The sequence below is a fragment of the Netta rufina genome (assembly GCF_964035555.1).
Source record: "Netta rufina genome assembly, chromosome: 27".
NCBI classification, from domain to species: Eukaryota; Metazoa; Chordata; class Aves; order Anseriformes; family Anatidae; genus Netta; species Netta rufina.
Genome location: NC_140151.1, coordinates 2,210,405 through 2,226,139, shown reverse-complemented (window position 1 = coordinate 2,226,139; position 15,735 = coordinate 2,210,405). Strand labels below are relative to the sequence as shown.

General features: G+C 46.7%; 1 protein-coding gene across 2 annotated transcripts; it reads left to right on the top strand.

Moving 5' to 3' along the window:
• The first annotated feature begins 74 nt into the window (after nt 1–74).
• Nucleotides 75–15,467, top strand: TIA1 (TIA1 cytotoxic granule associated RNA binding protein). Of its 2 annotated transcripts, XM_084302371.1 has the most exons (12): nt 75–263; nt 3,802–3,898; nt 4,311–4,409; nt 4,933–4,987; nt 6,531–6,618; nt 10,197–10,272; nt 10,948–11,056; nt 11,877–11,972; nt 12,065–12,149; nt 12,888–13,011; nt 13,571–13,710; nt 14,461–15,467. In XM_084302371.1, exons 1-12 carry the CDS (start codon nt 238–240, stop codon nt 14,582–14,584), a joined length of 1,119 nt encoding a protein of 372 aa, XP_084158497.1. In that variant the 5' UTR covers nt 75–237; the 3' UTR covers nt 14,585–15,467. The 2 variants fall into 2 exon arrangements, with proteins under 2 accessions (XP_084158497.1, XP_084158498.1); XM_084302372.1 differs by lacking the exons at nt 75–263; nt 3,802–3,898; nt 4,311–4,409; nt 4,933–4,987; nt 6,531–6,618 and adding an exon at nt 7,410–9,707.
• The last annotated feature ends 268 nt before the right edge of the window (nt 15,468–15,735 follow it).

Genomic DNA, 15,735 nt, shown 5'->3' with positions numbered 1-15,735 from the left:
GGAGGGGAGGGGGGAGAGGCGAGCGCTATTGGCCCAGCCCCGGCGGCGCATGCGCGCTGCCGCCCCCCCTCGGCCGGCCGGGCCCCCTTCGGCCGCCCGCCGCCATCTTGTGAGGACCCCCGGGCTTCCTGGGCGCGGCGGGGCCGGCGGCGCTCGGGGCTGCCGTGAGGCGCTGAGGGGGCCGGCTTCGGGCCTGAAGAGCCGGGGCTGGCCGGCGGAGGAGGAGGAGGAGCCGGCATGGAGGATGAAATGCCCAAAACCCTGTGAGTGGGGAGGGGGCGACGCCGCCGCTGCCGCCGCCGCCCTTTTGTTCCCGGCTCGGCGGGGAGGGGGAGGCCCCGGGCCCTCTCCTCACCTCCCCTCACGGCTCCTCCGTCACATCGGGGGGCCCGGCGGCTGCTCCCACCCTGGTTCGGGCCTCAGGGCAGCCGGCCCCGACCCCTCAGGGCCCAGCCGTGCCCCCCGCCCCATTCCCTTGGGGCCTCAGCCCTTCGCAGCCCCCTTTCCCCTTCCTCTCCTCAGCAGCTCCGAGCATCGGTCAGCGAGGAGGCAGCCCCGGCCTGGAAGGCGCTCGCCCAGCAGCGAGGTGCTCAGGAGCTTGAGGGAAAAACCCCGCGGAGCCCCAAATCGGCTCCTGGCCAAGTGCCCCTAAAGCACGCTGCGAGCCTCTTGGTTCCCGGGGAGCTGCTTGTAGCTGGGGGGCAGCTCCTCGCCTTGATAAGCACCCTAAATAGTGGTTTTTTTTTTAATAACAAGGAGTTTTTGCTGGTGGTGTTCATGCAGCTGATGCCCGTTGCTGTCAGTCGGGCTTTTGGTCGGCTGCTGCTCCTGTGGCTGGCTGGGTTTGAAAGGTGTTTGGTGCAGACAGAGGGGTGGGCTTCCCTCCTTCCCCTGGCAGCTTTACCTGGAGCAGTTTCCCTTAATTAACCTAGGATTTGGTAAAATCACAGGCTCACCAGCCTTTCTGTTCCATCAGTGTACCAGCTACCACCGTGAGCTTTGTTTCACGTTGGCGGGATGAACGAGGAGGGAGAGAGGCTCTTGCCAAGCTGAGGGGAAAGTTTCACCCTTGGACAACGGCCGCAGCTATCCCGAGGGCTGCTACATGGCTTGGCTGAGTACCTGGAGGAAAACAAGGCTCTTACGTGACTTAGGCCAGCTCCTCAGCTCCGGGCTTTCCTCAGTGGTAAACCTGTGTTTGCCTCCACGTGTCCTGGTTCGCGCCTCCAAACTATTCTTAGCATCTACAAACATGGGTCAGACACAGGCATGCTGGTGTGTTTATTTAGAGCACTGTTTTCCCTCCTCTGTCCCCGTGAAGTTGTTGCCTGCGGTGGTCTCGGCGGCTCACAGCTCGTGCTGGAGGGAGGGAATTGCCTGTGGTGGAGCACGTGCGGCGTGGTGCACAACCACGGGCGGCTTTTGGAGCTGCAGAGCTCCCCGTTGGGCGACGTGATGGGAGCTACGTTCCCCTGACCCGCTTCGAGCAGCGTCCCCGTGTCGGGCAGAGGGTTTGTTGTGGGGTTTGCAGCTTGGGTTGAGAGCGAGCAGCTTGAGGGAAGGAAAATGCTGCTGAATTCCGGCTCAGGTTTGAAGCGGGTGCTAAATATTTGCTCGCACCAGGATTTCTGGAGGTAGTGCTACAGAAATCCCATCTGGATGTGGGTTTTGCTGCTCCCTTGTAGAGTTTTGGTGTGTTGTGAGGCAAGGATCAGCTGGGTATCCACAGACGTGTTTTTTTGAGTTCCCTTAGCATATTTAAGCAGTTTTTCTGGAACAGTTTCCAGATGCTGTTGGAAATAAGGCCTTGTTCTTGTGATGTCCCTGTAACATGTTCCTTGAAGGGAGAGCCTTGATGTGCTGGTGAACGTTGGGAGCTGTGCTGCTTGTATAAATGATTTCCTGGAGAAGGGGCTCCCTTCACATGGCTGCTTACCGTCCTCAAAAGTCACTCTCCAACAGCAGAGATGATGAATCTGAAGAGCAGCTACAAGGCAGACAGTGTTTTTGGACTTGACAGAGAGCTCTTGTTTGTACTTTACATGCGTCTTGAGTTTGTGTACCTGATTTACTCTGTGCACCTAAAAAGATCAGGAAGTGCTAACAGTTCAGCAGTGCTTTTCAAGAAGACACGTGGTGATCTACACACCCTGAGTCGTGTGTAGGGTGCCCTGGATCCTTCATCTGCAGAGAAAAGCAGCACCTGGCTCGCTCCTGAGAATCCAGTTAGCAGAAAACAGGGGTAAGAGGATGCAGGAGATGATGAGCCTCTCTCTCCGAAGATCTCTGCTCCAGGTGGAGCATCACCTGGCTCACTCCTTGGAAAATTCATGCAGGGCAGTGTCCGGGTGTGTGCTGCACAGAAGCAGGTCGATATCTAGTGTGTAATCACACAGATCGTGTATAATCAGCGTGCACATATGTTGCTGCACTTTATGGACACGTTTTGAATGGTCTGGAGAGATTTGTGGGACTCTCAGGGATCCTTTACCGAAATCCCACGTTTTCCAGCCAAATCTAACCTGCAGGCAGGGAGTGCTTAATACAAGGTCTGGTTATCAAAGTGAAAATCCAGCGTTGGCGCAAAGGTCAGGGTGCAGACACCGTGTCTGGAAACTTGCAGTGATAAGTAAACTGTTCATAAACCCGGGAAGTCACGTGGGAGGGTCGTTGCTCAGTGCCTGGGCTTATTTATTAATCCTAATTGCGATAATATTTAAGGAGAGAGAAGAAGCCCTGCTCATTATCAAGCACGGGGTTCGTTGTCCTAAGGACAGTGCACTAAACCCTCCTCGTGCCTCAAAGAGCTGATATTGATGAAGTTTGGAGCATGTAGCTGCTTAAAGTGGAGTGCAGCTCTGGCTCGTCCCTGAAATAGTTGCTCCCCTCGAGGTTTGCTGGCAGGGTTTGGGCCACGGCGTGGCTGAGGCGCTCCCCGCAGAGGCCATGCTTGGCCACACGGCGTTTCTCTGGGGGAAGGTGCTGCTGAGGTTTCTGCCTGTTTCTCCGCCTGCTTGCTTAAAAAATCCCGTGATTTGGGATTAAAAAAATAAAAATAATCCCTGTGGATTTACGTTTCCTTGCGGAGAGTGCAGAAGTGTTGTAAAAATCCCAAAGCAAGGTGAGGGGGGAGAATTTGTGCTCTGTAAGGCTGATCCTTTCAAATGAAGGAAGATGAGGGAATGCCCTCACTTAGCACAGTCACCCTTGGTTGTTTCAGGGCTTTCAGAAGTCTTTTTTTAAAAGGAGCTGCCTAAATCTTGTGTAAAACACTCGCTGAACACCAGATTTAGCTGTTAGGGTGGCTGGGGAAGTGGTGCTTACTGAACAATGGCTGCACGTGGTGGTTGTAACTGTTTCTACACGTGGAAATGAGGTCGTTGGGTGCCCCTGTGGGGCTTTCTGCTTGGCTCTGCACCAGGGTAGCATTTTAGGACCGCAGACCTTTGGTGGGGCCGAGGGCAGGGGCTGTTGCTGCCTGCCTTAAGTGACCCATTTGTGCTTGTTCCCTGACTCGCTGTACGCCTCATTTTCACAGGCCAACCTGGTGGGGCTGGGTGTTAGAGGGACAACTTTCAGTAGTATTTGCTCTGTTACGTGGCTTTTGTCCCCTGGTGTCCCAGTGGCCATGTTCCTACTGCTGCTTCAGATGCCAAATCTCTCTCTGGGGAGAGTCGGAGTTGGTGGTGACCTGACAAGGGTCTTGACTGCTTGCATTTCAGTTTTTCTGCTTAAAATCCCTCTTCTCTACCTCCCCCTGCTTTAGCACCTGCACTTCTAACCTTTTATTTGGTTCTGTAGATATGTGGGGAACCTGTCAAGAGATGTGACCGAAGCTCTCATCCTCCAGCTGTTCAGCCAGATTGGACCATGCAAAAACTGCAAAATGATCATGGATGTAAGAGCCTTCGCCTAATTATTTCCGTGCTCGTTAGAGCTGATGGCTTTGGGTCTTTGAGTATTTCAGAATTCTCCTGGAAATACAGTGTGACCACCTTAAGGGGATGTAATAAAGGTGGAGGTCACAGTCACGTAGTTTTGGCCCAATTTCTGGTATAATATAGGGGGGGGGGCATTTTGAAAGGGACTAAGCAGGTTAATCCATGGGGATATTCGGAATTAGGTTCAAAAAGTCCTTTTGGGCCATCCTTAAACCTTTTTACTTAAACCAAAACCTCCTGGAGCACTGTTTGAGTTTGGATCAGATGAGTTAGATGTTCAGATTTAATAAGTAAGGGGCTGAGAATAATAGCGAGACTACAGCTTGAAGAGGTTTTGATCAGAAATCTTTTTTTTTTCTTTTCTACCAGACAGCTGGAAACGATCCCTATTGTTTCGTGGAGTTCTACGAGCATCGCCACGCGGCTGCAGCGCTCGCTGCTATGAATGGCCGGAAGATAATGGGTAAGGTAAGCTGTCATGTCTACAGGGTGAGTTGGAGCTGGAAAACACAGGCTGTACCTCAGATTGTGGGGGAGAAACCCCACGCGAGGCCAGGCGGATGCACTGCAGGCGTTAGGCACTTGGTTTGAACAGCAGCCTCAGCGTGGCTGACCAGAAAAGCCTTTTTGGCTGTTGTAGGAAGAATTCAGAATCAAGTGGGAATGTAGGATTGGGGAGGGCTCGGGGACAGGAGCCATAAAGAATATTTTAACTGCACTGGCCTTACCTGGACAACATCCCTTTCTCCTCATCCCTGAAAAAAACCACTCCCACCCAGCCAAAATATTTAGGCAAGGCACGCTCACCTGCTGTGCTTTTAGCTAGCAGGATGCAGTTTAGAAGAACAAGCCCTCCCCCCCAAAAAAAAAACACCTTCAGCTTAAGCTTTCCCCTGAATCTTGCACATCTGTAGCATCAGAATTAAATGCTGGTGGTGTCTGTGCTCAGTGGTGATTGCTGTGGTCTAACCTGGACAATTGATGTTTGCAGGAGGTGAAAGTGAACTGGGCAACAACCCCCAGCAGCCAGAAGAAAGATACGAGCAGTAAGTGTCGCTTACACATCGAGTTGTTGCCTGATTCGTAGCAGTAGCTTTTAAACATAAGCAGTAAGCATCGTGCGGTTCTGTGCAGTAATGTTTTGATCATAATCCTAAGATATTATTTAATGTGTTTGTGTTAATGAACTTAAGAACAAATCTAATCTTTGTCATCAGGTAGTACCGTTGTCAACACACTGCGTTCACAAGGTAATTGTGTCTTCTTAAACATAAAATGAAATCTCTCGAGGGTATTCACTAACCACCTGGAGCTGTGTGTGGGGTTTTGTTCATCATTATTTCATTTTTTTTTAATGGAGAGACTTCCCTTTCATTTCTCTGTGGCATCAGAAAGCAGCTTAGTGTTCACTATTTAATTCTGGTGCTGGTGTTCAGGTGTTTTGTAGGATTGCAACTGTGAAATTAAAAAGAAAGAAATATATATGTGTAAAAAACAACAACAAAAAATAAAATAATTTTAAAAATACACCTTTTCCTCTGCTATTGAGGCAGAATACTTGGCTCATTTTATCACTGCAGTATGCACTGCTTCAGACAGACTCCTTGGGAGCATGTAGACTTCTTCCCAAATGGGGCTTCATTATTTCCTACTCATGGCAAGCGTAGCTAGCGCTGCTTTTCTCAGCAAGCTTTGATTCCTGGAGCCAAGTGGGGTTAAAACTCCATCAGCATCCCAGCAGCCTTGAAAGTTTCTTACCTGCTGCAGTACAAATAAAATACAAAAGTCTGTGTATTGCTAAGATGGTGTGTGATGGATTGTTTGGTCGTAGTGGAGGAACTCAGATGCAGGATTTTTGTTTCTCTTTGGTGCGTGTTTCTAATGGATCTGATACAAATTGAAGGGATTACTCTTTCCGTTCTGTTGCCTTCAGTCTTAGTTCACTTGCACATGGATTCACACACATTGAATTCACGTGGATTCACATGGTGTAATGGCTGGGCAACCAAAACTCGGGGCTTTTGAGAACTCAAATTCTTTAACAGCAAACTGTTGCAATGCAAGGTATTTTTTTGATTTGTTCTTCACAACCTACGGTGTTAAATCGGACTTCTAGCTAGGCTCAAAGTATGTCCTGCTCTAGAATGACTGTTACCTGCGTTTCTGGAAACTGTGAGATGTTTCAGTTGATAAGATTTTATATAGTTTATGGTCTTGTAACGTATCGAAACTTAACATTAGCGTACCAAGAGAGAGATTTTCTTGTAGTGTGGCACATTAGGTAAATAGCTTGAGACCTTTTATGGTAAATAGACTGGTCTTAAAAGCAGTTTGTAAAAACAAAATGTAAATGCCATATGTCACACTAACTTAAAGTTACTGACAGTATAGTGCTACCAAGCAGTGGATCTGTTACAAGCAGTAGTAAATTCTGTTTCATAGTGAACTCTAGTCTTCATGTAGCGTTTAAGACCTGGAAATCCATGCTATATGAGAGTGCTGTACTCTGTGTACATGTCTGTGTGTGTGTGTGTTCAGGGGTTCTCTTCAAACTTTAAACTCCTTTTTTTTTTCCTCTTTCCCCAAAAGACCATTTCCATGTCTTTGTTGGAGACCTCAGTCCAGAAATCACAACTGAAGATATTAAAGCAGCTTTTGCGCCATTTGGAAGAATATCGTAAGTAACTTTAGAGGGTAAATAAACTAAAAGTTCTCTCTCCTAAATGGAGGCAGCCTCATGTTTCAGTAAGTAAAAAATGAGAGTTGACAGAGTGCAGGAATATACATTCATCTGTTCATACAGCAACTCGAGTCTGAAAGGTTGGGTGTTAAGCAGGATGTGTAAAGAGATTTCTTTAGAGTAGCTCATTCTGCTTTCCTAGAACAGTTGCACACGACTTGCTTTGGTTTCATACTCCTTGCATTGTTTGGCAAAGCAACAGTGGAAAAAAAAAAGAGATATAAACGTGGGGTTAAGCATTTAACTTGCCCTCTCAGCAACCACACAAGCATCACGCTTTATAGTTTGTGACTGAGTCCGTTTGCATGTTCACGTCTCGTGAGGCTTTGGAATTTTTGTTAGCCGTGGCGTGCAGGCCACCGGTAGCATCCGTTTTTTTGGCAGTTCAAAGTCCCACTCCCCCAAAATAAAAACCTTTCCAGCGCAAGGCTCCCTGTGGCACCTGAAGGCTGCAGCTCGAGTGGCCTCAAAGCGTTCGGCGCTGTGTCAGCCTGTAGGGCTTGGCCGAGTTGCACTCATCAGTTGTGCAGGGCGATGGTGTAACAAGCGAACGTGGTGCAAACGGGGAATTGTGGCCGCAGGTCTCTGCCTGCTGGTTTGTTGTATGCAGGGTGTAGCAGTAAGGAGCACTTCGTTCATTCCATCCTCCAAATGTAAACCATTAATTTTCCTTGTAGTGTTGTCTGTACTGGACATTGAAGTTTCTTGATGGTGATGTAAGAGAACGTAGAGTGCTTTGGAGTGTTGTGTAGTGAAGCATTTAATTGAAGTAAGTTTGTTTTTTTGTTTTTTTTTTTTGTTTTTCCCTCAGAGTCCAGTGTATTACTCTTTTAATGCCAGCTTGATTTCCTCTTATGATAAGGTTTAAAAAAAAAAAAAAAAGTGATCTGAATGTCGCTTGCTTCAGAGAACTGTAACGCTTGACTCCATCTCCTGTCATCTAGGCAATGTAGAGGGTCAGACTCTTAAGGAGAGTCAATTTATCCTCACGGCCAAATGTGCTCTGGATGGAAGGCTTGAGGGACTCTGAAGTAGATCCAAACTGGCACTTTGCTGCTGGAATGAGAATGCAAGGCAGGGAGCAGTAGCTGGCTGCGCTGGTGTGAATGTGGTGGAGCTACGAACTAATTTGCCCCAACCTATTCAGCAGTAGGGTTCCGGGGTGACTCTCAGCAGGTGTTCTTCTTTACCAAACAAATACTCCCCAGACAGAACTCCTCCTGAGCATGGGGCAAAAAGTAACTTCTGATTATCCCCTGGGGGAGCAGAACTGATAGCAAACATTGCTCCACAATCCCTATTCCCCTTTGTTCCAGGAGAGCTTTTCGGATGCAGAGCTGCTGCCGTGTAGGAGCAGGGCTGCTGACTGGGCTCTGCAGAGCACGAGGTTTCTCTTCCCTAGCAGTGGTGATGGCAGGGAGGGGTGAGCAGCGCTCTTTTTTTGTGTCCCTCAGCACACCACTGTGAAGCCAACAAATTGAAAGCTGCAGTTTGCCCTGGTTTAAACTGCCAGTCCAAAACGAGAGTAGTAGTTAAAAAGCATCCCCATTTTAACTCCTAAACTCTTGTTCCCCCAGAGGGTCAAATAAATAGCAGAAGGGACCTTCATTTTCTACTTATTTAAATTTAACCTGAAGGAATAAATATTGCTACTGTCTCTTAAACAGTCGAATGAAGTTACTTGACTTGACTTGTTCCTCATCAGTGACTAGTTTCTGGAAATGTGGTGCTAATGGAATATTTCCTGATTATTTTTTTTAAACATTGTTTTTGTTGGTGTTAAACTGAGCTTTTTTTCATGAAACCAAGGTTGAACTACTGCATGATTAGCACATAAGAAATTTTGGTAATTCTTTGCATATGAACTTTTTAATCACTGTAAAAGCACACTTTCATTGTGGTTTCCTTTTATGCTTGCTGTACGCATGTTTTCACTTGTTCTCAAGTCTTATTTTCAAAGTTTTCAGTTGAGGGTAAGTAGAGATGAGTTTTTCCCCCCCTCCCTCTTTAGGCTATTCAGAGCAAACCGATATAAAAGTACCCGAGTGGCTCTTCTCAGGCAATTTGTAACAAACTACCCAAATTCAGATCTAACCCAGGAAGGGAAATAAATAATTTTATTATTATTATTTTATTTATTTATTATTAAAAAAAAAAAACAATGGGAGGGGGGAGGTATTACAAAAAAATAAAGAAATAATGTTTCTAGCATTGGAAGAGGTATTTTCCTCGGGCCTTAACGATGGTGTCAGTGCTGTGGGCTTACGTGTACCAGAATAAGCTGATGATACACCATTTGCAGTTAATGTAAGGCTTAAAAGAAATAAATTAGTGTAACGAACCTTCTCTTCATTGTGACTTTTCTCGCCAGTCTTGGAATGCTAAATGTTGTGCACATGTTACGCTAGTTTCTCTGACCCGTATAATTTTATACAGCCATAAGTTACATTGCATGACTTTCTGACTGGTTTTCTGTTTTTGTTTCTGTTCTTTACTGCCTGTATGTGTGGGGCAAAGGAGGGGAGGAGAGGGTGGCCTGTAGGTGAGAGCATCTCAGCCCTTGGCTAACTCGTACGCAAATTGCCTGAGAAACACTGTAGAATGACGTTCCACGAGTGGGGTTTAGCTCTTGTAGCTGGGTTCTCTTTTTAACTCAATCTCAAATAATAGGGCTCTGGTTATTTTGCAGAGTGTCTCTGAAGAATGGACAGAATTGCCATGGCTAACTACAAGCTACAGTTCACAGTGGACAAACGTTGTAGTTTTCTTATTTACTTTTCTAAATTTTATTTTTCTTTTTGCTTTTTTATATCTTGTAGTTTCCAATCAGTCCTGTATGATTGCTGTTGTACAAATGCAGTTTAAATTATTTGTAATATGTAGTTTAAAACATAAATGTTTCGGTGTTTTATTTTCTTCAATAATTTCTGAAAATGTCAATCTCTCAAAATTTACAGCTGCCCACAGTCCAAAAAGGGGGTAACGAATTGACCTGAGAAAATTAAAGAATTCAGTTAACAGGCGACGTATGCCTTTTAATTCCTATCTTTTTTCATTTTTTCTATTTAATATTTTGAATGAGTAGGTAGAATGTGTTGGCAAATAGCGAGTTTAAAAATTGCATGGTTAAAGAGAGCCATTCAGCTAATGTTAGTCAGCTACGTGGCTTCAGTGATTCTTTTGAATAGCTGCTTTGACCATGCTTTGTGTCTTAACAGTATGTAAAAGCATTTGGAAGCGGGAGCCAACTGTCGTAAAGTACATACGTTTGTTAGAGAAGCTATTGATTTGCATGTTTACAAAATTAAGTTTAATTTTGCTACTACCTGGCAAAGCATTAGTAAAGTTCTGTTTAGAAAAGAAGCCATTTGCTTTGACTGTGTTGCTGGTGCAATAAACAGTTGACTTTAGTAGAGGTGAAACGTGAGAATAAGCTGTACATGTGACTCAAGTTGTCATTTGAGCAAGGTTGGCTTCGCAAGGTGCTAAACTGCCTCTTGTTTCTGCTTTTTAAGGGATGCGCGTGTGGTTAAGGACATGGCAACGGGAAAATCCAAAGGCTATGGCTTCGTTTCCTTCTTCAATAAATGGGTAAGATTTGGCACGGTCTGGAGCACCTCTGAAAAGTGGGTGGTGGTTTTCAGCAGCTGCTGCAGGGAATGAGTATTTTTGGTCCCCAGCTCGCCCTGTTTTCAGTTTCCCCTCCTGCTGAGGGGCAAATGATTTTGTCTGTTAGGAGAAGTGCTTTAGTATGGCTTCAGTGTTTCAGCCTTGATGGTGAGTGACATCAGAATGAGTGAGGTACAGGAATGACAAAGAGAACATCTCTGGTATATCAGGTGGGATGACCTGTCGGTGTCTTCTTGGAAAGAATTAGGGCAAAGTGTTAAATGCTGTTCATTGGCAATGAGTTAATAGCAAAAGATCTGGGCTGCCTGAGGTTAAGGCGACCTGCTTGGAAGACTGCCTGCCAGCTGAGCTGAAGGTTTTGGTACTTGTTTTGGTGAAGAAACCTTGCTAAAATATCAGCTGGATGGGGTGTGACTTCAGAAACCAGAGGTCCTGCTGTAGGCAGCCTTTGATGTGCTCCGTGAAGCTGAACAGTGCCCCTTCTCCTCCCTAAAACCCCTTCTTTGAAGGTTTCTTTTGGCAAACTGCAGATGTCAGGCAGGGGAGGTGTGTGGTGACTTCACTCCTGTGCCTGTATCTCAAAAGGCAGAAATGTCAAGAATGCTTTTCTTTTTCCCCTCCCTCTCTCGTGGGCAGGATGCAGAGAATGCTATTCAGCAGATGGGTGGCCAGTGGCTCGGTGGAAGGCAAATCAGAACAAACTGGGCAACAAGGAAACCTCCGGCTCCAAAGAGTACCTACGAATGTGAGTGTGTTCAGCTGGGCCTTCTGCAAACCTCCCACCACACACATGGGGAGGAAAACTGTGAAATCCACACATTTGGAGATTGAGGGGAGAAGGGAAAGTGGGTACTCAAAAAGCAAAAACTCTCGAACGCTTACAAAACTCCTGAATAAATCAAGCGATGGTGATTGTATTAATGTTACCACTAGGGGGATCCATCAAGCTTCTGCACGCTTAGTTTGGGAGCTGTCTGCCAGCACAACTGAGATGGCTGTGTTGGTTGTTTTTTTTTAACTTTGCTCCCTCATTTTTATGGCTTCCTGCTGTGGTAGAGAGCAGATAGGGCTGCATTAAAGCATTTCCACAGGAGAGATTTTAAATGAGGTGTATCAGACCTATTAGATAGGCCTGAAATGTGAATTTAATTTCACAGCAGTGTCCCTGTCCCGAGCAGCCTGTCCCACGTGGGAGCTGTTGCCAGAAGTCACGTACTGGGGACCAAACTTCCCTCCTGCCCCGTGCCACCCTTTGTTTTCAGGGTGTTGGCGAGTTGTGCCCAGTGTCTTGTGCCTATGAGTAAACACTCCAGTGCTTAAGAAGAACTTGTTGCCCTGTGTTTTATAGAGCAAAGGTCTGGAGGCTGTGTCTGTCTGAGACGTTAATTCACCACTCTGTGGTTCAGATAGACGGCCAGACATACCCAAGTGAAAGTGCTGACCTTGGTAAATATTTGTCACAAGCTCTGGTGGCCTGGCTCCTTCCTGGAGGCCTGTTGGGATCAGAGTTGTTGCATAACGCGTGTGCGATCGGCTGAAAAACTCTCTAAAAAAATCTCTTGCAGCAAACACCAAACAGCTGTCTTACGACGACGTGGTCAATCAGTCCAGCCCAAGCAATTGCACTGTGTACTGCGGGGGTGTGACTTCGGGACTGACAGGTATCGTGTCTCCGAAATGCGGCGTCCCGTTGTGTGATGCTGAGTGGCGTCGCCGTCACCTCATTCTGATGCTCTGCTTCTTGTTGCTTCAGAACAGCTAATGCGCCAGACCTTCTCTCCGTTCGGGCAGATAATGGAAATCCGAGTCTTCCCCGATAAAGGATACTCCTTCGTGCGGTAAGGCTGTGAAGAACTTCGTGAAAATTAAGGGTTCTCTGACTGCAGCCTGGTCTGAAGAGTGAATGAGGGCTTGGAGAGCTGCTGGCACGAGCAGAAGAAAAAAAAATTAACTCAGTCTAAACAACCTCGGCTATAAACAACCCGGTGTGCTTGTAGCCACATCTGTCTGCTGCCTGAGATGCATCTGGCAGAAGACCCCTGCTTTCTGACCTAGGGTGATTCTGCTGGCAAGGGGTGTTGGGAAGACCTGGCCTTAGTCTTGTGACTACCCGTGCTGATATTCAAATCTGGGACTGGTTTATGCTGCTCTGCCTTTCCCTAGCAGTGCTGCAGTAGCCTTAATCGTAATAGATCCCCGACTATTCCTTTTTTTTGTAATTTCCCAGTTGAGTTACTGAGGCAGTCAGTCAGTTTCAGTGACATTTCTGGGAGCACCCTTATCTCTTAGTTGACAAGGCTCCAGATAATAAATAATTATTGACTTGCTCTCCGTGCTGTTAAATTTTTTAACTTATTTACTGAGTGATAATGGAACGAGTTACAACACTGAGACAGGAAAACCGACCTTAGCCTGGCAGTCCTTCTGCTTTGGGGGTGATGAAAGAAAGTCTCTGCAGCCAGCCTGCTCTTCTAGCAGAACTTAAACCCGTGCTGCTGGCTGTGGGGCTCTCTCGGGGTTACTTCCAGATGTTGCTCACCAAATTGTTCATGTTGGTACGATTTCTGTGTCAACAGGTTTAATTCTCACGAGAGCGCTGCACACGCCATCGTTTCTGTCAACGGAACAACTATAGAAGGGCACGTGGTGAAGTGCTACTGGGGCAAGGAAACACCAGACATGATCAGTCCGGTCCAGCAGGTCAGAACTCTCTGCCAATACCAAAGACAAAAGCTTAAAGTTTGTCCCATAAAAACCTGTTAAAAGGCTGTAAAGCCTTTGTGCTTGCTAGTTCGATGATGCAGCACGTGTGAGTTCTGTGTTACCGCTTATTTCATTAGCGAGTATTTCTCTGAAGCACAGTCAGGGATTTAAAATGCTTTGGAAGATGTGAAATCTTGTTATGTAAAAAATCATGATGCAAAATTTTGAAGAAAACTTGCAGAAGGCTGTCCACATGTGGCATATCTTTGCCGTGCAGGTAAATGGCGGTGCCGTTGCTCTTTTCTGGATCTCTGCAGAAAGGCTCTGCTCTTTGAGGAGACAACTGCCTTGTTTATGGGTGAAACTTGAGTAATTAAATGTTTGTGCACCAAAGGAGCATCCTACTAAATATCTGCGTTTCCATTTCTGAATTATTTTAGCAAGCAGACCTGCAAGTTTCCAAGTGAAGGCAGATGGGGCAGGCGGGATGAGTCGTGAGTCTGTAAATCGCAGTGCTCCTGGGCACTGCTTAATACGAGGCTGTTTGTGCTTGCAGAATCAAATCGGCTACCCGCAGGCGTACGGGCAGTGGGGCCAGTGGTACGGCAACGCGCAGATCGGTCAGTACATGCCCAACGGCTGGCAGGTCCCGGCGTACGGGATGTACGGGCAGGCGTGGAACCAGCAGGGCTTCAAGTGAGTACTGGGCACGGCCCCGGTGACGGGGATCTCCTACGGGGGAGCGTGTGCTCTCTTCTCCTTCAGAGAGCAGCACAGAAATTTTCTAGCCAAGGCATTCTCAAAGTGGTTCTTGAGCTTGGATGGGAGTTGAATTGTGTTCTCGCCAAGCAGGGAATGTGCCGTGGGTGTGAAATCCTCTGATTTTGCTGCCGGTAACAGCTGCCGTGTTTCTGAGCAGTGACAGTAAATGCAGTTTGGGTGGAAGCAGTGAATGCAGATCACTGTGCTAAATCGTGGGCTTCTGAGTGATAGTTGAGTGGTTCTGTTTGGGAGGCAGCAAACCTCTCAGCTCTGGCTGAGCAGTGAAGAGTTCTCCTCCTCTTTCTGGACTGCTGTCAACAAATTCTGATTGCTGTTTTCTTTTTGAGTGTTCCTCTTTCTGACTGCCCCTAATTCCTGCACGTCAGGAACACGCGAGCTTCTCCAGCACCTCTAGGGGCTGGGCTGGGGAGCCCCAACAGTTTCCCACTGTCATGGGGCTGAGCGTTTGGGGTGAAACTCCTTTCCATCCCCTTTTGTAGAAGCACCAGTGCCTGATACCCCTGGAAAATCTGGATCAGGTGCCAAGGCGTGCTCGTTGTGGGCTTGAGTAAATCAGGAAATGATGTGCAGATCCCAGATGGCAACACTCAGGGCTCACACAGGCACATCCATTCTTCCTCTGAGTCCAAACCTCACTTCACGTTCTGATTTCCTCCCCAACAGCCAGACGCAGTCTTCGGCGGCATGGATGGGGGCGAACTACGGAGTTCAGCCACCCCAGGGGCAGAACGGGAGCGTGATCACCAACCAAACTGGATACCGCATGGCAGGCTTTGAAACGCAGTGAGAAAAGGACTCTGAAGCCGAAGGCTGCTGGGCTCGAGGCTGCGAGGAGTGCTGCAAAGCCTTTTGTTTACTGCAAAGAATTACCAGATCAAGTCAGTGCAAGTGTCAGATACAGTGTATTTATTTAAGAGAGAGAGAGAGAAAAAAAAAAAAGCGTTTTTAATCATGAAATTGTCATCCACATTGTTTAAAAAAAAAAAAAAAAAAGAGAAAAAAATCACAAAAAACGAGATGCTGGATGTCTGCCAACTTTTGCCTTCTTTTCCTCCTTTCTATATGTGTTTCTTAAGATCCACGTTTGAAACACAGCAAATGCAGGGACTACTGCCACTTAAAATTGGGGCAGGAAATTGCACAATTGTCAAACTTTTTTTCCTTGGAAGTAGCGTGCAGTTTTAGTTTGCATTCCGAATGGTTTAAAAGTGTATTATAAAAGCCGTTGTACAAAAAGAAAAGCCAAAAGCGTGTGAATTCTGGGGACGGCTCCGTCTCCAGCCTTTGCACAAGTCTGTTTTAAAAGAGCCTCTTGTATAAAGCGTCCATCTCTCCGCTTTTGTTACACCGGGTTTTCCACTCTAAGTTATTCGTTTACATCGTTTTGTACCGAAGCGTTTTCTCAGAGTTGTCTTTTTGCCTTACGACCGTGACCGAAGCTCTCACCCCGCGGGGGGACGCGCGACGCTCGCTGCTCAATCGGCTCCCGACCCCTCCGAGGGACCGAACGTCGTGGGCGTTGTGTTCCCCGCGAGCAGGTGCCTACAGCAACCCCCGCCGGGCTCGCGCGAGAGGATTTTTAATCTTCTGGTGGAAAAATCCCTTTTGCGATGTGTACCGGGACACCGAAAACCCTGTTCCAACTCTTACTAAAATGTGATGAATACCTACGAACCAGCTTGGGTTTTGTTTTTTTTTTTTTTTTTTATCTTATCGATTTCTACATTTACATGTACTGATTATGTAAAATATTTTAGCAAATTAATATTTTGCACAAACGTTAGCAAACTTTGTATGTTTCCTTATTTAAAGGTAGGATGCAGAGTCCTTGATTTATGCATAATTTTTTTTTTTTTTTGCATGTGGATATCAAATATACACTTTGGTAGTCTTTGAATACAACCTCATCTTCTCTTGTTTTTAATAACTTTAAAAAAA